The sequence below is a fragment of the Solanum pennellii genome, chromosome 8 (genome assembly GCF_001406875.1).
Source record: "Solanum pennellii chromosome 8, SPENNV200".
Classification (NCBI taxonomy): Eukaryota; Viridiplantae; Streptophyta; class Magnoliopsida; order Solanales; family Solanaceae; genus Solanum; species Solanum pennellii.
The window spans coordinates 67,711,906-67,736,193 of NC_028644.1; the positions used below are offsets into that span (position 1 = coordinate 67,711,906).

The following is a 24,288-nucleotide window of genomic DNA, read 5'->3' on the forward strand; positions in this document are numbered from 1 at the left end:
AAATTTGAAGTTGAAAATATTTTTAAAGAGCAAAATTAATTTTTTGGGGAGGGGATGGGGTTGGAGGGGGCTGGCCGGTGGGGGGAAGGTCAAGGATCATCTGAAAAAATAAAAATTTTGAAATTGAAAATATTTTTTTAAATTGATGTTTTTCCAAAAAAAAATGTAATTTGAAATTGGAGGAGAGCTATGGAAAATGTTTTCCTTAATTTTTGAAGGGAAGTCATTTTCCAAAACTTTTGTCCCAACCAAACATGGAAAAATTGAAAAACATTTTCCAGAAAATATTTTCCTTCGTACCAAACACACTCTTAATTAACAATGTGCGGCTCGTGAACAGTTAGGCAAATACCAAAACCACGGCTCACTCTTGCCGTACAAAACAAGCAAATCCATCCCTCTTTTTAACCCTAAAACTAATCTCTTTTCTTCATACTCTACATTATCGAGCAAATCAACATCTTAAAAACAAGAAGCACCTTGTGTTACAAGTTCACACAATACAGGTTAATCTCTTTACTTTTTGGCATATTTTTGTTACAATAGTAATTCAATCTAGTACGACAAAAATGCGTTTCATTGCGCGCTTGCTGAGCCGCTCAAGTACAGGCAGCCTTTGACCCAAGGGCACCCACTCATAATCTTTTCTTAAATTTTATGTTAGCATGCTTAAATTTATTACTTTTTTCGTTTAAAAAATAATATATTTAATTTAACATAAAATTTTAATAAGTTAAAGAAAAATAGATTATTTTTTTCTCGGAAAAATGTATTAGTAATTTTAAACTTAGTACCTGTCACATAAATTAGACTCGAACCACTTCTCTAAATTTAGAATTTAGAATAGAGTCTATATATCGATATATTAAAGTCTAAAAAATATTTGCCGGCTCTTACATAACTGTTTGCAAAAATCCAATACAGTTTTCCTTTTAAGTTAGATAAGCACAGTTAAGAAGTACTAGCATTGAATTATATTTTGTCATTTATATGGTGTCCTTTTCAAGTCCAAAAATGTCTAATTACTTACCTAAAATACTATACATAACAAACGTGTTTTCTTTTTTAAACAAATATTAATTGCGCCATTAAATATTTACCATAAAAGTATATATATATATTTTTTAGATGGATTAATAAGGAAAATGTATTAAAATAAAAAAGGTCATGTAAAGTTCCAGAAGCTGGTAGAACCATCTATCCAGGATTCTTCTAGAAAGCCCACTGGTTCGTTTTCTTTTTCACTTGTTAATGACTATTCAGTCCTTCATTTTTAAGTCCAAAAAAAAAAAGTCAGTCCTCTAGTGAATTATTCATACGCGCTTATAAGGGTATTACCGTCTTTTCACATCACATTCAGAAATTTCGCCTACTTTTCCTAATACAAGTTTACAACTAGTTCCGAGCTTATCCCGTGTCCTTTATTACCAATTATACCCTTAAACATTGCTTTAATTTGTACTTCTTGGGGGTAAAACTGTCATTAAACACACCCTGACCGTCTTAGAACTCTCTATATATACATTCACCTCTTACATTGCGATTTTCATAATCTAAACTTTTTTTTTTCCAATTCGATTGTGGCTGTTCAATTTTTTCAAATCAGAAGAAAATTATGGGTTCTGAAGGCAACAAGTTTAACGATGGAACAAGCTTCCAGCCGGCGGATCCGATTCTCTGTTCAAACGGTTGCGGATTTTTTGGTACGGCGGCGACGAAGGGACTTTGTTCAAAGTGTTACCGTGACTTTAAGATGAAGGAAGATCATGCTGCGATGGCTAAAGTAGCGATGGAGAAACTTGTTATATCTAGACCTCAAATTGAATCGATCGGAAAAGTTGATTTCTGTTCGTCGACGACATCGACGGTTACGGAGAGGCCGGTTGTTGAGGCGGCGACGGCGGAGATCGGCGGGAGTCAGCCGAATCGGTGTTTCAGCTGTAGGAAGAAGGTGGGATTTGTGGGATTTAAGTGCAGATGTGGTAGTACCTTTTGTGGGACCCATAGATACCCGGAGAAACATGATTGTACCTTTGATTTTAAAGTTAAGGGGAAGGAAGAGATTTGTAAAGCTAATCCTGTAGTTAAGGCTGATAAAATCCAGCGGTTTTAAGCTGCTAAACCAAAATTAAGTTCGGGTTTGGAAGTTAATTTTTTTTTTTAGATGATTGAAGGTGTTTATGGAGAAGAGGATTGATGTGTATGAAAAGTTGAATATAGTTTTTGTTTAGTTAAGTATATAATTTGGTTCAATTATTTCATAATGTCAAACTCTAATTTAAAAATGGACAGGCTGCGTAGAGTGTTTTTTAAATAGCGTGCATCGAATATTGAATCGAGCCACCACTTGAGTAAAGTGGTTGAATATTAATCGAACCACCCACCACTTGATTAATTATATCAAAGAAGTACTTCCTTTCGTTTCATCATAACTTAAAACTTTTTGTGTACTTTTTCATCAATTTTCAAGATTGTATTTAAAATTTTATTTTAATTTTATTAGTTACTATAATTAATATTTAGTTATTTTTTATACTAATTAAAATTGATAAAAGTTTTATGTCTAAATCTATTGTTTTTAGAGGGAGTATATTGAGTATCGAATTTTACCTTAAGGTAGGAATGTGCATAAATATTAAAAATCAGATCGAATTGAAAAATTTTGATTCTTCGATTTGGGTTCTTCGCTATAAGGTGTCGAAACTACGGTGCATCGAAGAATCGAAGCTTTATTTAAGAAATTTAAAAATATTTAAATTATATTGCTTAATTAATAATAATTATACGTTTTTAAATTTTGACTCAATATATTTATATGATTCATTTAAATTTTTAATTTTTAGATATAAATATAATGTCAATGAAGTGTTGAACTATTGTTAATTTATGTAAATTGTTCATTATGAGCCCTTATATTTTGATTGTTCGAAAGTTTATAGTAACATCGTGCTTGCTAGGTTGTTTGCTCTCTTTTTTATTCATTCAGCATTCCGGTATGGGAGAAAGTCTTAGGCTTTAGCAACATGGCAGTCATCTATGCTAAGAAACAAAAATAAATCCTTTGGTATCTTTGCTAAAAAATTATTCATGTCCTATTTATTTTTGTTAAATACATTATGAAACTTTTAACACTTTATCATGTTTCCTTTTTATTTTTGTTCACACCGAAAAATTAATTTAAAAATATCGAACTAAAACAAATTGAAGTAGAAAAAATCGAATCGAACAGATTTAGTTTGATTTAAACTATGGGGCAAACTTTTTTAAAATCGAAGAATCGAATTAAAACTTAATTACATCGAATCGAAGAACCGTATGCACACCTCTAATTTAAGGTTTGGATTATAGTTGATTTTAAAGTTGACATTAGGTCAGGATTAATTGAATATTGGTTCCCTTGAGGTATACTACCTTTTAGATTTCTAGGTTTCAATAAACATTATTTGAAGAAAGATAATTAATTTTGGGATAAGTATTCTCGTATCTTTTTTTAAAAGTCCATAGATAGAACTTCTAGATTTCTGGTAATGTTTGACTAAACATTATTCCTAATAATTGGTTATAAAGTGTGGGATAACTTATTCTAGAATTAATAATTATGGCTGGGTTAAGTTAATTCTATTTAGCTTGTGGGTGGAATACTAATCATAGAATAACTTATCTCGAGAAAAAATGTAAAATGATGAAAATACCCTCTTAAATTTCTTTTATAAACAAACAACTTATTTTTAATAAGTATTTTTGTAAACAAATAATTTATTCATAAAAATTATGTCAAAGATCAGATGTATGACAAACTCAATAAAAAATAAACTCACATAACTTATTCATCATAACTAATTCCACTACATAATTTATCTACCATCCAAACAAATCCTCAAAATTGTAAAATTTAGCGTTAGAAATTATAAATTTTTGAAGTTTGTCATTTTACTTGTGCAAAGACATAGGTCATAAATTTTCTTAGATGAATGTTCTTGGTGAATGGGCTGCTAGAGCATACAATAGTCTAAACTAGTGTTGGGCTTTGCTTCTAATGAAACAATTCATCATTATAAAGTATATTTTACATAAATATCATTAATGCTAAAAGTTAATTATATCATATTTTTATTTTTTTCAAAATAATAAAAGTTCTTAAAAAAAAAATTCGGATACATTACTTAACGTCCCAATACATCGCATCTTGATTTCGAATACATCACTCTTCGATACATTATGCTCTAGTACACCGCGTCTCCATACATTATCTTTACTGATACAAGATATATCTGTCTTGATACATCACGTAAGAGTGATGTATCCGACAATACGAGAGAGTTATCATTTTTACGATTTTTTAAAGTATAATTTACATAAATCCCATAGTGTTGAGAGCTAATTACATCATTTCTCTATTCTTTTTCAAATTATAAAAACTCCTTAAATTTTATGAATTTCGAATATATCACTGGACTTCCAGATACATCAACAGACATCCAAATAACATAGGGAAGGGATGTATCCCAAAAAAGGGATAGGAATGTACCAGTGGGAGGGGAGTGATGTATCCGACAAGAAATTTTTGATTCTTTTTAAATGGTAAGAAATTCTAGAGATTATGGTAAAATTAAATGTTTATTTGGATAATATTTTATTTTTTAAATGGTAAAAAATTATAAATAAAATATAATAAAATAAGTTGTGTAATTAGATAATTTTTCATATTATAGAATAAAATAGTATTGATATTTGAATATGAATGGAATATAAAGGGGTTATGTAATTCTTCTCACAATATGAATGTCTTCAAAAAGTTTCTTTTTAAAGATTTTGTTAAATTTCCACTTCCAATAAAGGAAGTCTTTACAACTGGCTACTTTATTAGCTTTATCCTACAACTTCAATTGTTCCAATTATTCGAACGATCACAATTCAAAACTTTATATTTTTTCTTCAAATTTGAATTGCATTTATATCTTTGCAATTTTGTTTTGATCTTCAACACATTGTATCATACTTTCACTAGTCAAAACTTTAAGTTTTCATCACTTTTGTGCTCAAATTATTTAGGGATATTCTTGCGGAAGTGTAACATTTGATCTCATCTGTTATCGAAACTTATAATTTATTCCTTTCATGGAATATAGTGAGAAATAATGAAAAATTAAAGATATAGCCCTCGTGGCCTACTATTAAACTATAGTATTGTCACTAACAACACTTCTTTTTCCTTTTCTTTTTCTATCTCAAGTTGAGATTACATACATGCACCATGACTCTGATCTGATGACAAGTTGCAAATTTTCAATATTAATACTTACTCCGTTTCATTTTATTTGTCATATTTTTATTTGAAATGATATTTAAAAAAGTAAATGATATTTTGGAATTTTGTAACAAATGTTCAAAATGTCCTTCAATTAGTTTTGTGGTATTAAATGTCCATATAGTGTTTTTTTTTGTCAGCTTTAAATTGCACCTATATGTCAACTGAAAAAAATTAAAAAGATGATAAAGGATTTACTTTTTAATGGATCAGAGAACTGATTTGCTTTGAAGTGGTCTACGACCTAAAATATTCATAGATTGGACCACAAGTTGAAATTAAAGGATTGTCATAACCTATTTTAACAGTGAAAGTAATGAGAAATAGATATATGTGGAAAAAGATTATCGACTTGTTATCGAGCTTATTAAAAAGAAATACATATATAATAGTCATCATCACATGAATATTATTGAAGATTATAAATATTTATTAAAAAACTATAAGATCATTATTATTATTATGTGTAATTGGAGTTAGGAGCATGACAAAACTAGATTACGATAGGAAGCGGTTGGTATGATATCTAGAACTGATGAATTTAGTTTGAATCTTATATTTGTAATGTTATGATATTTGGGTCTAACTCAATTCCAAAGCTCATGATGGGAGGTTTGTTCAAATGTGTATAAGGAAATCAATTTCTCGTCCTCTATCGATGTGAGACTTCTTAACACTCTTCCGCACGCCCATACCTCAATTGGAGCGTGAACACTGATAAATGGGGGCTAAACATCTGGCTTTTATGTTATGTAAATTAATGACATCTTGGATTAACTTAACCCCAAAAGCTAGTTTATGAGGGGAGATTTGTCCAAGTTCATATAAGGAGATCAATTTTCCATCATCTATCGGTGTGAGACTTCTTAACATCATTTACAACAATAATATATCCAAGTGTAGTTTTTCAAAGGGAAGTATGGAGAGGATAGCGTGTACACAGACTTTATCTCTATCTTAGAGTTGAGGTAAAAAGGTTGTTTCCAGTACACTTTCACAATTCAGATCTTATATTTATCCTATAAAATATGTTTATGTATAAAAATTATATTAGCTAATAAATTATAAATCTTGATTCCGCCTACGATTTAAAAGATTTCTCAACTTTTCAACTTCATATTTATTGCTTTCACTTCATAGGAAAGAAATGTTGGAGTAGCTTTTAATATGGATAGCTAACTAGTTTATCTGCAAAAGCAAGAAGTATACATCTCCTCATAAAAGTAATGTATCACCATCACATTATAGTTTTCTTGCTTCAATAAGTTACACTTATCTATCATCATAAGTTGGTCCAAAAAAAAAAAAAAAAAAGAAGTAAAAAATTCAACCACTTGAATTGGGAAAATTTAAAGGGGCACAAATTGCTTTAGTCAATATCATACTTAATTAAGCTATAATGTGGTTAGATTAATTAGGTAAGAAGTAATAAGGATTGAAAGAACTTCTAACCTATTTTTTGACACATAATTAATAATGTTCCTTTTCACAACTCATTTGCCTTAAAAATCAATCATACAAATGGTACATATATATATATTATCTTTGTACTATCACCAACCATGTTCATAAAATAACTGTACCTTGCTAGACAAAAAAAAATCATCTTCTAGTGGAATGTTCTATTCATTGTTTGTGTGTATATATATATATATTTAAAAAAAAAAAAAATTCAACTTCTTTAATGATATTTTTTTCTATTTTAATTTGTTTGTCTGATTTATTTAATACATAGTTTTAAAAAAGTAAAGAAATCTTTTGAGTCTTGTGTTCTTAAACATCTTATGTGAAAAGTTTAGAATCAATTAAGAGTTATCAAAAAAAAAAAGAAATATTCTTTCTAAAGGACTAAAAAAGAGCAATACAAACAAATTGAAATGAAAAGAATAACTGCTAAAATTGTGGAGCATATAACAATAATCCTAGTTACGGAATATGATTTTCAAAAATTGAGAAATACTTGCACAAAAAATTCCTTATTATTGATAAACTTATAAAGTCTTTTGTGGTAGATTCATATTATTATTCTCTTGTTATCTTTGTTATTAATATTAGGGATAATGCACAAGTACCCCCTCAATTTATGTCCGAAATCTCAGAGACACACTTATACTATATTAAAATTCTATTACCCCACTTATTTTATTAATAATTTTCTACCTTTTTTGACCTACGTGGCACTATCTTGTGGGCCCAAGCTGATTGACTTTTTTTCAAGCTAGTGCCACGTAGGCCGAAAAGAGGTAGAAAATTACTTATAAAATAAGTTCAGGGGTAATAACATTTTAGTATATTATAAGTGTGTTTCTGAAATTTTGCACATAGGTTGATGGAATACTTGTGCATTTTTCCTTAATATTAAATACTTGGTAAACAAAAAATAAATATATATATATATATATATATATTTTTTTTTTTTTTTTTTTTGTTATGGGTGGACCATAAAATAGTTAGTTTGTACCTTGCGGTTGGTGGCTTGGGGCGCACCCATGGCCTAATTTTTTAAAGGCAATTTTATTTACATTAGATATAAATTATACTTGTTGATTATTTTTATAATATACAAAAGGGGCATACTTGAACTATGTTTTGTAGTTGTCCCTACAATGATTAGGAGCAAAATATAAGAAAAAAGATCAGGTCAATTCATAAGTTTTTGAATTAGATCATCATTAGATATGAAACAGACATGGTCATTTTTATATTTATATTATTAATTAATAACAAAGGAAATAAACTTGGCTAGACAAGATTTTTAGGAGAGATAGAGGACAAGTTAGAAAAATAAAATATATTTACATGAGTTTGTAGGAGTAATAATAAATAATAAATAATAAAAGGTAGTGGCCCTCGAGTTAGCTTTAATTTAAAGGGCCTTATAATTTGAAATTATTGGTACGCAGATAAATCAAATCAAATGTCTTTTAGTTATAAATTAAAATAGTAACAATTTTGGCGCCTTTTAAATTTCAACTCTCTGCTAACAGTAGACTTCAATTAGACAGATCACTTTTTCCCTAACTTTTTTGCTGGTTTGATGAGAAAAGAATCAAAAACATTGTGGATCTTTTTATAACAAAAGAATATTGAAACATTTAATTGTTTTTTTATTCCTTTCAATGTGATTTTGAATTTATAAATTATAATTTTTTTATTTTTCATTCGGTGTCCAGTATAAATATTGGAATCCAACTAAATCCAAATTCGCACCAGCGAGTCCCACATTGAGAGTAAGACGCTTCTTAACAAAAGCGATTCTGTACCTAAGGAGGTTCAAACCTGAGACCTCTTCATTAAAGATGAAGAAGTACTTACCGGTTTCACCATAACCCTTGTTGGTATAATTTATTATTCATCTGGATTTGATTCTAATAACCAAGGAAGGCTTTGAAGATATTAAACAATAGTGATATTGTTCATGAAATGATTTGGAGTGTTAAATCGATCGACAATTTCAAATAGTAACAATAATATTATTTATGAAATGATTTTGAGTGTTAAATCGGTTGTCGATTTAAAAAAAAAAATATTATTCAAGAAATGATTTTGAATATTAAATAGATGGACGATTCCAAACAATAATAATAATTTTTATGAAATAATTTTTGGACTGTTAAATTCATAAAGTTGAAATTATAGATCTACTTTATTAAAATACTTCTCAAAATATTATGTTATGCCTCTCTTAGAAACTCAACCTAGAAGTCTCAAAAAATGAATGTATTTTGCTTATACAATTGCTAATTAAATAATTACTTATCATATAAGGTATAAATAATTGTTAGACTGCGTACTTCTATTTTTTTTAAGAGAATAATCGGATGATAAGTTTATAATTCATTTTGTATAATTCAAACAATATAATCGAATTGATTTTTTTCAACGCTCATGTTTAGCAATATATAAAAGATATAATATTTAATATATATAAAAGATATAATATTTAATATAGTAGTGGAGCTACCCCTTTAAGAGGACTCAATTGATTAAATTAAAAAAGACAATTTAGTACATTAAATTCTTACTATTCCCTTCGTCTCGAATTGTTTGTCATGTTGCGCTTTCAAAAGTTAATTTGACTAATTTTCAAAGTTAAACTAGATCACATTAATTCAATATTTAAAAAAAAAATTAGATATTTTAAAACTACATGAAAAGTAATATAGATTACAATTTTTTGCATATTAATAGGATGAAAAAATACATCTTAAATTATTAGTCAAAATTTTTATAGTTTAACTCTATAAATAGAAATCATGACAAACAATAACGGACGGAGGGAATATGTAATATTTGAAGAGTCCAATATAATGTGATTTATTATACACAGGTAATTCTACAAAAAGTTATTTCTATAGCTTGAATTCAATACCTCCAAATCACATTATAATAACTTTATCAGTTTATACCAAAACTCCTCAATATATACTTCCATCAAAATTTTAGCTTCATCAATTATGTCACGGAAATTTAATGAAAAAAAGGACAAATATACCCCTAAACTATCGTAAATGATATGTAAATACTCTCCGTCATACTTTTGGGACATTGATGCTCCTGCCGTCCAAAAACTAGAGCATAAATGTCCTTCACTTTAACAGAAGACTAAATAGGGACACGTGGTGCAATTTTATCCGTCAATAAATATCGAATCGGTTAATAAGATTATGACACGTGTATGTCCATTAGTATAAAGGGTATATATGTTTTAGTTTTTGGACGACAGGGGCATCAATGTCTCAAAAGTATGACAGAGGATATTTGTATACCATTTACGATAGTTAAAGACATATTTTTCCCAAATTTAATTCTTAATGAGGACAAAGGCAAACATACGAGGGTAATATGTAATTATATAAACTTAACCAACAACAATTCAAATCAAAGGACCGTTAGTCTTCAACAAGTATATATTAATGATGAAACAGAGATTACAGTAATTAGATTAATTATTTAATTACATACATCACTAAAAAGGGTATTTAAGTCATTTTCTAAAAAAACAGCACATGACCCACCAGTGACCACCACCACAAACTCCATGACCCGATCCTCTATTTCCATGACTCCCCACGACTTTTTGAACTCCTCCATTTTCATCAACAACAACACTTTGAGAAAAACCAGAACAACAAGTTGAAGAAGAAGAAGAAGGTGAATTTTGGAAGGAATGCAACAATGTCTATGGCTTACAGAAACGGAACACTACCTAAAGGAGCTTTAAAGGTAGATAGACCTCTTTCTATGAATTCAAGTACAAAATCTTCTGCTTCTTTCAAATCAAAAACCGTCGGTCATACTCCGGTTACCGGTCCTCGCCGTAAAAGCACTGGCTCCGTTGGTAATTCTGCTGCTAACACTAAGGATAGTACTTCTGGTGAGTAATTTCACTTAATTTCGTAAAAAGTTGATCTAGTTTTCGGATTTTTAGCGGATAATGTTAGAGAAGTGATTTGAGTTGATAAATGAGCTCTCATTCCCTTGATGAATTTGATTAACTCTCCAAAAAAAATTGTTCTGTTTGATTTTTTTTTTTGTTCATTTTGGGCGGATAATATGAGAAAATTAAGCGTTTGATTGTAATTTTTTTTTAAATTTTTGAGAAGGTAAAGGTAAAGGTGTTGATTGTTAGTTAGATACAGCTGCTTGATTAATTAGCAATTGTGATGAGTCTTTAAGCAATGGAAACATGTGTGCAAGGCTAAAGCAGTACAGTATTAATGTCCTTAAGAAGTTAATTATTCTGGAAAAGTTTTGTTCCTTTCCTAATCGTTTTCGAAGCAAATGTGAGATGACTAGCAGATTGCTTTGATGATTGTAATGGATTTGACCTAAGTTGGTTAGATGCAGCTGTTTGGATTTATTGTAGAATTTATGAGGAGTCTAAGCAATGGAGGCATGTGACTGCTGGGCTAAAGTTTATTAATCTCATTAAAGATTTTAACTAATTTGGAAAAAGGTTGATCTTCTTTTTTTCCCCTTTTGGTTTTTCAGCTGATGAGGTAAGAGAACTAAGTGCTTGAGTTGTTAGGTGTGATAGTTTATTTTAGTTAGGTACACCAAGCTGTTTTAATTATGATGGACGATGAATTTCCTTCAGGGTTTTACTTAATTTATGATTAAAAATTGCTCTTCTGTGAAGTCATTTTTGTTGTTTGTTTCTTGTAGAAGTAAGAAAATTAAGACCTTGTTTTGTTAGTTGTAATAGTAATGAATTTCTCTCCACATAGTAGTTATGATTTAATTTAGTTACAATCAACCATCTGATTTAATATGCTCATTTATGATGGTGCTGCGAAGTTAAAATATTTTTAATTATATTTTGGTTCTGAAAAAAATGATAGAGTTGGTTACTGAACTTAAATCATACCTTTTGACTTAAAAAAATAATCATATTTATGGAATAATGCTTTACTTTTGTTACATGGGATGGGAGCCTTGTTGAGTTGAAGCCAAGCGGAGAAATCTGTGTTGTATTATGTATTATCCAAAGTCCCGTGAATATTGATTAAATCATGGAAGGTCTCATCTTGTTGCTCTGTAATAGTTTCAGGACGTGTTAGAGTTGCAGTAAGACTTCGTCCTCGAAATGCAGAGGAGATGGTGTCTGATGCTGATTTTGCTGATTGTGTGGAGTTGCAGCCTGAGGTATTCTGAGAAAACCTCCAACCGTTTTGTCAAAGTAATATGAGCACTGTTGATTTTAATTCCATTTCTTTTGTCGTTTCCAGCTCAAAAGGCTTAAACTTCGAAGGAATAACTGGGATTCAGACACCTATGAATTCGATGAAGTGCTTACAGAATTTGCTTCACAAAAGCGTGTTTACGAAGTAGTGGCCAAACCTGTGGTTGAGGTTGCCTGCAAAATCCTACCTATTCTGTTGTTTAATACATAAATTATGAATGAGCTGTTTATCTTCTGCACATGCTTTGGTTTACACATTGAAAGAACTAGAGGAAATTTGTTACTGACTGGGCAGTATCTGACTAGTATACTGGGAAAGTTCATTTCAGAGCTGTAAATATTGTTTCACTTGATGCACATAACAAGAGTGTAAAATATGTTTTAAAAATTATTTGAATTATCAATGAATGGCTTACATACCTGTCCTTTACAATTAATTCTTCCAGTTCTAACTCTAAGTGATTGGGCACTTTATCCCACTAAGAAGCATGTTTTGAAAGCCAAAGGTCCAACTTTCTGTTTTCCCAAATGACTTGTTGTGAAGGTGGACAGCTTTTGCTAAACATTTCTGGAAATTCTTCTCAAAACACCTATGCCAGATACAACAAACAATTTCTCTGAGTATCTTTCTTCTAAAGTATGTAAGATATTTATCTGGCAAATCATGAAGTCCATCTCAGTAGAAATATTTCTGTAATATCTTCTTGAAAAGCAAGCATTAGATCAATAATTACTTCTGTAACAATTAAAATGTCTTTTGGTTCTGTAATACAACTTTTGTTAGTTCTTATTAATTCCTTGCTGGTTAAATCTGTAGTTTTACATGGTGTTATCTAATTACTTCTTTGTGTGTAATAAGGAACCATTTTGTTCTAACACTGATCTGGTTTCATATGGTTGTATTCCTTCTTTATATCTTCCGATACTAAAGTGGCTCACATTCCACTCGAATTTTTTTCTCCTTGCAGAGTGTTCTGGATGGTTATAATGGAACAGTCATGGCATACGGGCAGACTGGGACAGGAAAAACCTACACTCTTGGACGACTCGGTGAAGAGGACACTGCTGATCGAGGGATTATGGTTCGTGCAATGGAGGATATTCTTTCCGAAATAACACCAGAGAAAGATTCTATCTCTGTATCTTATTTTCAGGTTTCTTCCTTCTACAGAATTGAAAAATCCTTCTTTTTCAAAAACCTTTTTAATCACCTTTTATTATCATACCTGATAGTAAGTGTGTCAGGTTTCATTCACATCATTGATTGTTTTATGCTTGTTTGTGACTCTAAGGTGTGTAAGTTGGTTGGTTATCTGTCAATGCAGCTTTATATGGAGAGTATTCAGGATCTCCTAGACCCAGTGAACGACAACATATCAATTGTTGAAGATCCCAAAACTGGAGATGTTTCATTACCTGGGGCTACTACAGTGGATATCAGAGACCAGAAGAGTTTCCTTGAACTCCTTCGCGTGGGTGAAGCTCATCGTTTTGCTGCTAACACTAAATTAAACACAGAATCTTCACGAAGCCATGCTATGCTGATGGTTAGAGACGATTCTCTCTTTTGGGTTAAATACAGTTCTTATTTTTATTTTTTAGGTTGTGAAATTACAGATAGTGGCTTGACCACTGTTCTTGAGCCTCTTCTCGGTTATGCCAATGGACAGGGACATCAACAAAGTTCAGTGTTACATAACTTTTGTTTTCTATCGCAGGTACATGTTGAAAGGTCTGTCAAGGGAAGAGATTCTGTTATTTCATCTGAAAACGGGACTACTTCTCACACAGCGAAAGCATTCAAGCCACCTGTTGTGAGGAAAAGCAAACTAGTTGTTGTGGATCTTGCTGGTTCAGAGCGCATCGACAAATCAGGTATATTATCAGGGTTTATGAGAAAATGTGTCCTTCTGTAGCTTTTATTATGTATCCACAACTGGAGCAATTTATTTCTGTTTACAGAAATGTTGTTTTATACAAAAATTATTATAGCTTTTTAAATTCTTCATACTATCATGTTTGAGTGGCAGTTGAAACAATTGTGTTACTTGACACAATTGATGCTAAGTAATTCCAATGAGTTAGTTGAGTTGTTACTTCGGGGAGGCTTCAATATGCATTTTCCTTTCAATCCTTTACACTCTAGTTACTCAATTCGAATAGGCATATGAGTCCGTTTTACCTTTTAACCCTCTTTCGGCGTCTGATTGATTTCAACAAAGAAGCTGGTCTGTGTTCTCCAAATAAAAGCTGAATTGGTCTTTTGAAATTTATGATGCAAGAATGTGGCTGCACTTCTGAACAGATCACTGCAGGCTAAACTGTAACCATATTTTTGGGTTTCCCAGACTTATTGGCTTGGGGTTATTTAAGGCACCATGTTGATGTTTCTAAAATTTCCTTAGAGCAATTAGTTGAGATTTAAAACCGGATCAAGCTAAGGAAGCATTGGTTCCTCGTTTTGTATTGCATGACAGGAAGTGAAGCACATACGCTGGAGGAAGCTAAGTCCATTAATCTCTCCTTGAGTGCATTAGGAAAATGTATCAATGCGTTAGCAGAGAATAGTGCTCATGTTCCAGTTCGTGACTCAAAGCTCACAAGGTTGCTTCGAGATTCATTTGGAGGTAAGGTACTTAATATCAATATTTTGAAGCTCTTCTGGGTTAAGCAAACATAACTTAACATTAACCAAAATTTTACCACTGCACTTGAAAGCCAGAGAACATCTTTAAGTATATTCAGTTATGAAAGCCATATACTTCTCTGATGAGTGTAGTTCTTGCCTTCTTGGAGACTCAATTACTGTACTGCGATGTTTATCATGAAATTAATAGCCAGTTTGGCCCAAACAAGCTTTTGGGAGGTCAAAAGTTCTTAATTTTTTTTAAAAAAAAGAGGTGCTTGGCTAAGCTTTTGGGAGAAAATAAGATCTTCTAGTGAGTTGCAGAAGCTGTTATTCAGTAGCTAAAGAAAGTAGCTTTTCCCCAAAAAGAACTTTTGAGAAAAATGCACTTACAAGCACTTTTAAAAAGCTTGGCCAAACGTTAATTATTGCTCAAAAGTTTCTTTTAAATTTATGGGCCAAATACAAACTGGCTCTCACCAAAAATACTTTTTCAGTAACACTTTTGGAAAAACACTTTTCAAAATAAGTTGATTTTATAATCTTGGCCGAACAGGCTATAAGTCTGCAATGATCAAATCCCTATTTATACTTGAGCTTATTTAAAGCGCTTCTCATGTGGACATTCTTGCATCTCATTATATTATCTTTAGCTGCATGTAGATTCTTTTAGTATGATTCAACCTACTTGATTTTTAACAGTAACCAACACCCAGATAAAGAAAGGAACATCGTAATAATCTTTTCCTTATCTTTACCAAGAGAATTTGTTAAAATGACTTGTATTCACCTTTTTTGCAACTTAATTCGATGCACTTTTAGTTATTGAAAGAAAAGAAAATAATCTCCCTTTCAAGTCCAAACTACATGACTACATCCTAACATGCAAAGTCAGATTGATAACATGCATCATTTTTCAGAGGTATGGGAATCAAGTGTAGAGTCATTCAACAAGATTTTGATTAAATTATCTACTAGATCGTCTTGTCCCAAAAATCTGTCATATCTAACATAAATTTAGGATAGTCGTATTATAGATCTCTAACTATGTCCTTATGGAAGACATTGTGATTTTTCTGACTTGGTTGACTCAATTTAAGTTCACGGTCAAAATAAAGTGCATTAATTACTGAAAGATTTAACATCCTTTAAGACTAGGAGTTTTATATAGTTTCTGCCAGATACTACATTGAGTTGCTAGGTTGGCCGGCGTTCTAAACCAGTAATTCTTTTTGGGCCAAAAGATTGACACCCTACATGCTTTCATTTGGAGTTTAGTTCCTTCTCTCGAGCTAGACTGCTTAAACTTATACTGACAGTGAAACTTGTGAAAGTAACATGTCATCTGTTCAGTACTGTATCAACTTAAATTATGATTTTCGTATCCTACTTAACCACTTATCATAAACCATCACCATGAGATGCTATTTACTTAAAAAGGAACATTGTCATGGGACATTAAGCAAGGTCATCACATTGTTGAATACTCACAGGTACAGCAAGAACTTCATTGGTTATCACGATAGGTCCATCTCCGCGTCATCGAGGAGAGACGGCAAGCACCATAATGTTTGGACAGAGGGTAATCCTCACCTCTATTTCTTCTCCCGCGGGAATGTATATTTTATGATAAAACTAGTGGTCCTTTGTATTGATACTTTAAGCAAGCACGGGTTGGCTAACGCTAACTCAGCTATGATCTTTTCTCTGGGTTTTTCTTTGAATTATCATGCCAGTAGAACTTGTATGCACTGGGATAAGAGAATATTAGCAAACTTATCTTCTTACTTTTTTCTGCTTTACACATGCTAGGAGTTGGAGTAAATTATTTATGTTTTACAGGCTATGAAGGTGGAGAATATGTTGAAGATTAAGGAAGAGTTTGACTACAAAAGTTTGTCCAGAAGGCTTGAAATGCAGCTAGACAAACAAATTGCAGAACATGAAAGGCAGCAGAAAGGATTTAAGGATGATATTGAGAGGATTGCCCAAGAAGCTCAGGTTCGAATTACTGAAGCTGAAAAAGGTTATGCAGAAGCACTGGAGGTAGGAACATGCTTCATAAATTTCGCAACAACAGCCGAATCTTATATAACACGCTCTTTCATGTTCAGTTTGTTTTCACTTTATGTTAAGATATGCATCATCTATTTCATCCCACTCTAATTTTCCATGATCATCTTTTGTTTGAACTGTGTAATTTTTACATCACCAGATTTTATGCCATGACCAGTATTTTCACTGTCGTTGTCTTTCTTCTCTTTTTGTTCCCTTTCTTCCATTATCTGCAGAGGGAAAGGTTGCAGTACCAGAATGATTATATGGATGCAATAAGAAAGCTAGAGGAGCAATGGGCAGCAAATAAACAAAAGCATGAAAATGAAAAGGCCAAGGTGAGTTCAGAAGGTATAGCATTATTAATAATGGTTGGATAGGTGCAGCTAATGAGTTATGCATCATGTACTATTGCGTTTCCAATTAACTTAATGATAGGAATCAATCAACCTCAGGCTTCCGCCTTCCAATGGCGCAATTTATGCCTTATCGTATATTATGCATATATAAGCAGAGGTTCTCAAATAATCCAAAGAATTCTTGTGGCTTAAGGAAGGTCAATTCTAATGATGATGACCAGATACTTCCCAGGAATGGTTTTAGTCTTTGAGACTTGTATGTATTGTTGTATGTGTTAAAATCAATATTGTGCTATGGGGTCACAAAGTCATATGGTATTGTGCTACAAAGATATGTCAATTGGCTCTAGCTTCTAGTACTGCTGCTATAAAATGAGTTATATTGAATGTGTTTCAGGTTAGTCTTGAGAGTGATGCTAGTGCTCTTAAGAGAAAAATGAAGTAGAAGTCCACTTTCTATTCTAAAATACCATGTTGGTTGTTTTGTGTTTCCGAGGGTAATTATCCCATTGAAATTTGTTTAAACACGGGTTATTTAAATTGTGATCTCATAAGTCTCTACCTTGCAGTTCATGTGTGTAATAGACATGCTTGTCTTCTCTTTGAACTTTTACATATACCTAAGCAACTGTCTGTAACAGTGAAATAGCTTTCCTCTCATGTTCCAATTTCTGAACTTTGATGAATATAACTTTGCTTTTGCTGTTTTTTTTTCTCATTTGGCAGTCATCAGTGCTCTCTGCTTCTATGGAAGTTGCCGAGCTTAAAAAGTTGTTTGAAAAAGAAACTATTTCAAGGAAAGCTGCAGAAGAGGAAATTGACAATCTTAAAAATCAACTAGCACAATGGAAAAGGTCAGAGGTAATGATTTGTCTGAAAAGTCCTTTGATCATTCTGTATATCTTAATTGCAGTTTGTAGATTGCTGCTGATGGTGTTTGTGATGTCATAGGCTGCTGGAAATTCTGAGATTTTAAAGCTGCGGAAAATGCTAGAAGATGAAAAATGTCAGAAAGCAAAGCTTGAAGAAGAAATTGCAGTACTACAAAGTCAGCTGTTGCAATTAAGTTTTGAAGCTGATGAGGTAAAAAAATACTTATTTCAAAGTTACTGACTTAGTATTGTTGGAGAAATCATTGGACTTTGTATGCCTTACTTTAGCCATGGTTGACCACCAGACATGAAAGAAAAGTTCAAAATTTGGAGCAGCTTCTATATAGTCGACTATATCCTCTTTCTCTCAGAATTGCCTGTAGTGAAGTCTGTTTGTTAGACCTCTATCATAGTCGACTATATATGTTTTTTTGTGTGTGCGCGCACACCCAATCTCAAAGATCTATGGTACCCGTCAATATAAATCCTGAATCCACCTCTCCGTACTAGTGCACCTCTTCATAAAATCCTTGAAATGTCTCTGGTGATTGTTCTACATTGAGTCTCTCATGATTGGATTTACCTAATAATTAATATAGTTCCACTTCATTCATTTACTTAAAAGGATTTGTTTTCCGTCTTCATGCATACATACATAAAAAGAAACTAAGTAACTATGTAATATGTTCAATATTATTATGATGATTTAATTTTAGTTTTGTTGATTATAACGTTTATGTTCTTTTTTGTCTTACTTTTGTATTTTAATTAAATAAAATTGACAAACTTTATTACATTCTTTCATAATGAATATTTAAAATCATTGATCTGTTTAATGCAAAAGTGTATCTTTGTATGTCTTTCATCTTAATTTGATAAAGCACTTTTTAGAGAACTTGGTGAAGCAAAAGCTTCTTCTCAAATGAACTGGCTAAACATAAATTCGTACTCTCCCGAAGTATTCTGTGAAGGTCCATTTTGAAAAGTGCTTGAGCATTTGAACTTAGGAAATTTGGCCAATCATCCCTTAGTTATGGGCATCATTTGAGGCCTGGTTGAAGGGAAATTGCACAATTGAAATACTTTATGTTAAGGGTTGTTTGTGATCTCTTTACAGTTGTGGACTGGTCCTGTGGTAACCAGTTCACATTGTTGTGCCCATGGTCTGTGAGAAGTGCTCGAGGGTTTCATGCTTTCCATTACCTCTTCTACATTTGCATTAAAGAACTTCTAAACCATCTTTTTGGGTAAAGAAAAACAGGTCAAATGGGTTACATCTGAGATTAGTGTGCTATATATTAATCTACACTTGAGTTAGTTTTGTTGAAGAGTTCATTGTTGTAGCTTAAAGAAAATGCATCTTTTAAAGTAAGCTTTTCAAGAAATTGTAAACCTGCAGACTTCAAGGTGTGAACAAGTCTTACTGCAGAAAATTTTCATTTCATATAAACATGGTTGCTGATTAAATGAGCTTATTTGTCAGTTAACTGGAACTTAAATTAAACGATGTATTCTTTCCTTAGACTAGGAGGAATCTTGATAGAGGAGAGACTGAAAAGCTGCCAGGTACTCTAGATTCTCCAATTCCTCCATTTATGCATCAGCACCTAGGAGATTCAGGAGTTGGAGAGAAGGCCTCAATGGCAAAACTGTTTGAACAAGGTGAGAGATGGACTTTATCCGAGGAGTTATTATCTATTCTCACTCTTCTACCCCTAATACAATTTATGCTGCTTTCACCAGTGGGCCTCCAAAAGATATTGTCATTACTTGAATCAGAAGATGCCGATGTGCAGATTCATGCTGTGAAAGTTGTAGCGAACCTGGCGGCCGAAGGTAGTATGCTATTTCATTTTCAATGTTACATCCACTTTACATCCACTTGCAATCTGTAGTTTGTTGAGCATAATAGATTGAATCTGCTTGATTGAGATGTGTAAACCCTACCAATAGCTATACCTTGTTAGTTTTGTAATCGTAGGAGGGATGTGGTTATCAGTCACATGAATGATAGCTTGTCAAATTTGTTTACCTGAGTCTAGTAATAGATATGCAAGTATCTCAAATTTTTGGATAAAACAGGTAAAGCTGTTTCGCATTATCTAAAATATAGTAGTCCTTTTTTCTGAAATTCAGCATCTATCTCTTGTTTTTTAGTTTTCTCTAAAACAATGTCATTGTCCTAAGAAAGAATGTTATGTATACCATACTATTCAAGCCTCAATTATTTCTTTTAACACCTCACCATTCAAAGTGGAGGGATTAGTCCTTATCTCTTGCTGTAAAGTCCCAACAAGCAAGTGGTTGAAGGACAAGAATGGAGGTTAGTCAAATCCAATTCACTCAATTTAAAAGTTCACTAAACTTAAATCCATTAAGAACCTTCATTATAGACCTTATTAAGAGTACCTTATTACTACCGGAAACCTAATGTACGAATATTAAAGAGAAGTTTTAAACAAGCAGAAATGAAGTCACACGACGCAGTTGAATATTGAGAAATGCAAAAGAGGTAGTATCAGGTCCTTGAATGGTGGTGACTTTTCCTTATTCCATCTATTTCAGAGGCAAACCAGGAGAGAATTGTAAAAGCTGGCGGTCTTAAATCTCTGTTAACTCTTCTTAGAAGCTCCAATGATGAGACGATTCACAGAGTTGCGGCTGGTGCAATTGCAAATCTTGCTATGAACGGTGAGCTTTGCATCACCTCACAGACTAATGAATATTATGAGTTTAATATTTAATTCTACTGTTAATGTCCCTTTTTTTCATACGCAAGCCACTCTCTATTAAGTGATGTCATTCTTTCAAATGGAACAGAGACAAATCAGGAGCTCATCATGTCTCAAGGAGGCATTAGTTTGTTATCAGTCACAGCAGCCAAAGCCGAAGATCCTCAAACCCTTCGCATGGTTGCCGGGGCCATTGCTAACCTCTGTGGAAATGGTATTATTTGTTGCCTTAAAACTGAATATTCTAAGCTCATTCCCTCTCGACAATGAAGCTTATTCCCCATCGTAAAATTTCTTTGTATTTCAAGTAATTGAAGAAGATATTGTAAGAACAACGGATATGGTAATATTCGTCTTTCTGGTATCAACTTCCAAACTTTTATTTGATGTAGAGCTGTAACAAAGAGAACGCTAGTTTCTTCCTCGTAGTGGTGGATTTCACCATTCTAAATTTGAATACATGTGATACCTCGACTGAACTGTCCCTCTCTCCCCTTAGTCCTCCCCTTCAACCAAAGAAGAATAAAAGAGCACTTAACAGTAAAACAAGAAAAAGGGATGAACCTACGAGAAAAAGGAAATAACTTTTGTTCCATGAGAAAATGTTTTACTAAACATCCTTAATGAAGTTTCCCTGCATGAGATTTAGTCATGGGTACCTGCTGTTAACATCTATTGGATCTTTTAACCTTTTACAGAAAAGTTACAACCAAAGCTACGAGGGGAAGGTGGAGTTAAGGCGCTACAAGGGATGGTCAGATCCCGACATCCTGATGTTCTGGCTCAAGTTGCTCGTGGAATTGCCAATTTTGCAAAATGTGAATCAAGAGCATACACTCAAGGTTAGTTGTATACTCCCTTGCTTTCTCTCTGCTCCTTTTCTCCGACGAAATTCCAGAATAGATTTCACTGTGCTGATAGCAATATTATAGTCAGCATATCATAGTTTTTGTACTAGTCTCCACATGTACACAGTTGGGCTGGTGTATTGCATGTTCTAGTGAAGCAAGAAAGTCTCACTACTATAGTTTCGTGGCACTGCTGATGATCTTACTATGATAGGAAGCAAGACAGGAAAGTCTCTCCTTATTGAAGATGGAACCCTTCCATGGATTGTACAGAATGCTAATAATGAGGCGTCTCCAATAAGGCGTCATATTGAGCTGGCACTATGCCATTTAGCACAACATGGTAAATAGTGGTTCTGATTTAGCTTTAACATTTTTTGCTTGAAACTGTCGATATTGGTTCTGATTTTAGTTTTTTCATGAATGCTTGAAACTGCTAATTACAGAAGTAAATGCAAAGGATATGATCAAGGGAGGTGCCTTGTGGGAGCTTGTTCGTATATCCAGAGATTGTTCACGAGATGACATAAGGACTCTTGCATATCGCACTCTAACCTCCAGCCCAAGTTTCCAGGCAGAGTTGAAACGCCTGAGGATAGATTATGGTTGAACATTCACATGTGTTATTTTGAATATATAGTGTTATTAACATAGGTAGCTGATTCTTTTTCCACAGAGACAATGTTTAATGGTGACACTGGTTTCAAATCCTCTTAAACTCTCGTTTATGCAGTGTCACTTAGGATAACTAGTTTGCAGCTAACAGAAACAATTAATTTTGTAAATTTGCTTGAATTAGGAGATAGATCATGATGTAAAGCTTTGATTATTTTTATTCATATATCAATTGAAGCGTTTAACATGTCATTTGTCAAGGGCGAAGTTCAGAGGCTCCGGAGCTCAATTGGTCGATGCCGCCCGTCAAACACGGCCGCGTATTTGTGGTATGAACGTTCTAATCGTAAAGCTCATATTTTACAAGTTATTATCTTCTCTTCGGTCATTTCTTTGTTTATTCTTCTAAATAATTGATTGTTTCATTTTGCATTTGAAACGTTCTGTTTGGAGGTAGTGTTTGTCCTAGCTCTCCATTTGGCAAAAGACTTGTATGCATTGCTCAAAAAACCGTTTAGTCACTGAATGCTTTTGGGAAGGGATGAGCAGGAGAGTGGAGGAGATAGTGACATTTGAATGCAAAATGAAATTACAGTATCTATCTACGGATAAATGTTGCAGCTAAACGAGACTAACCTTATTTAGCAACAAATTATCAAAAATTTATGTTAGTTATGATCTAGATTAGCAATGGAATTTATAGCTAATTTCAATTTCTTTTGTAGGTGTGAAGTGAGTCAATTTCTTAGGGTTAATGACTCATTTTGACTAAAAAAGGAAGGTGTTGAGTGAAAGTCAATATCTTTTGGGTTCGGGACTCATTTTGACTTTAGAGAAAAGGACATAACAACTGCATGAAAGTCATTGCGTCTTGGCACATCTATTTTCTTGTAGTCAATTGATTGAGAAACAATATCCACAAGCATTATGGAGAAGACAAGTTGATCAACTTGCCTCTTCAACACTTGAAAAAAAAAAGTGAATGCTATCTTATGATGCAAATTACCTTTGGACTTTATTTGCATCTTGAACAGCTAGCTGGTACAGCTCATTCATAAACCTTACTTGATACAACACAGAACTATTTTTATTTTTTTTAACACGTTGACTTTTAATTGGTAGGGACATTATCAAAATATTTCAGTAGGTCCATTATTCCCTTCTATTAGTAAAATCTCATTTCCCCAATTGGTAGGGACTTAAAAAGTATTAATAGATGTCGAACTGTTTTTCTATATCGAGCTATGTTACTTGAACTATTCAAAAAAAATTATCACACTCATGTCAAATCCTTCATATATATAAATGATGTGACGTGCAACTGAAAGTATTTTTGAAAAGTCTGAACAACATATCGATTTTGTGTGTTATTATGGGCCTTCGATCCATAGTTGATAAAAGGCTCAAGATGGACCACAATAGCAGAGCAATTGTGTCTATCCTTCCCCACCAAAAAGTCATAATACATTTCACCCGACCAAAAAGATATGATGGATAATACCTTAACCATGAAAAACACCAACTCATATTTGAATAAAAAGTGTTCAAAATAGGAAGCAATGAAACATAGGCTTACCATCCAATCATTTGCAAACCTAAATGAATGGACACAATTGGCAATCCCTATTTCCAGTTTCAATATTTTATTTTTTGAGCAATTCCTATAGGACCCTCAAAAAAGCATAGCCACATTCAGAAAAAAAAAATAGACTGAATTAACCAACAAGAAAAATAATTTGAAAGGGAAAAAAATGGAGGAGGATGAGAAGGTTACAACTTAGAAGAACAAATCTATATATTCATACAACTTTCTACTTATCAAAGTATCAGATTACCTAAAACGATAATTGCATGTAACCGTCCATATAAAAATGTAAAACTAACAATAATATGAAATATAAGAAGATAGAGTTACTTATTACATAATATTGTATAGTACTTGCTAATGTAATGTTTTCTTTACAATACAGTCAATGTATACATGTAAAATAAATCCTTCTAAATAATTCGAATTTATTTCGTCTACTATTTTAATTAAATCACTAAAAAGGCATGCTAGCTAGCTCTTCCATATTTCTTTTGCTAACTTCATTATTATTACTAGGATGTGTGATACTTTATTTCACCTCACATGTTCGATAGTATATGAGTGTTCCAAGCACAACAAAGGAAAAAAGGAGTGTGTGTG

At 32.5% G+C, this 24,288-nt stretch overlaps 2 protein-coding genes across 4 annotated transcripts; both read left to right on the forward strand.

Annotated features, from left to right (window-relative positions):
- Positions 1 to 1,540: 1,540 nt before the first annotated feature.
- Positions 1,541 to 2,256, forward strand: LOC107027083 (zinc finger A20 and AN1 domain-containing stress-associated protein 7). Its single transcript, XM_015228254.2, has one exon. The coding sequence runs from the start codon at positions 1,616 to 1,618 to the stop codon at positions 2,111 to 2,113; it is 498 nt and encodes a 165-aa protein (XP_015083740.1). The 5' UTR covers positions 1,541 to 1,615; the 3' UTR covers positions 2,114 to 2,256.
- An 8,109-nt stretch (positions 2,257 to 10,365) lies between these two features.
- On the forward strand, positions 10,366 to 23,268 carry LOC107028654 (kinesin-like protein KIN-UB). 3 transcript variants are annotated; one of them, XM_015229811.2, is made up of 21 exons: positions 10,366 to 10,685; positions 11,856 to 11,956; positions 12,040 to 12,162; positions 12,962 to 13,147; positions 13,319 to 13,540; positions 13,712 to 13,868; positions 14,471 to 14,620; positions 16,113 to 16,201; positions 16,462 to 16,665; positions 16,911 to 17,012; positions 17,760 to 17,894; positions 17,985 to 18,116; positions 19,429 to 19,567; positions 19,649 to 19,741; positions 20,471 to 20,596; positions 20,726 to 20,851; positions 21,336 to 21,479; positions 21,700 to 21,828; positions 21,932 to 22,090; positions 22,362 to 22,429; positions 22,554 to 23,268. In XM_015229811.2, the coding sequence occupies exons 1-21, from the start codon at positions 10,487 to 10,489 to the stop codon at positions 22,623 to 22,625; spliced, it is 2,856 nt and encodes a 951-aa protein (XP_015085297.1). In that variant the 5' UTR covers positions 10,366 to 10,486; the 3' UTR covers positions 22,626 to 23,268. The 3 variants fall into 3 exon arrangements, with proteins under 3 accessions (XP_015085297.1, XP_015085298.1, XP_015085299.1); XM_015229812.2 differs by having other exon boundaries at positions 10,367 to 10,685; positions 22,558 to 23,268; XM_015229813.2 differs by having other exon boundaries at positions 10,367 to 10,685; positions 22,826 to 23,268.
- The last annotated feature ends 1,020 nt before the right edge of the window (positions 23,269 to 24,288 follow it).

Excerpts from the sequence above, each read along its gene's own strand:
- LOC107027083 (XM_015228254.2), top strand. The coding sequence starts at position 1,616 with ATGGGTTCTGAAGGCAACAAGTTTAACGATGGAACAAGCTTCCAGCCG.
- LOC107028654 (XM_015229811.2), top strand. The coding sequence starts at position 10,487 with ATGTCTATGGCTTACAGAAACGGAACACTACCTAAAGGAGCTTTAAAG. Across the intron at positions 16,202-16,461 it reads CCATAATGTTTGGACAGAGG|GCTATGAAGGTGGAGAATAT; the intron begins GTAATCCTCACC and ends TATGTTTTACAG. Across the intron at positions 18,117-19,428 it reads TAAGTTTTGAAGCTGATGAG|ACTAGGAGGAATCTTGATAG; the intron begins GTAAAAAAATAC and ends TTCTTTCCTTAG.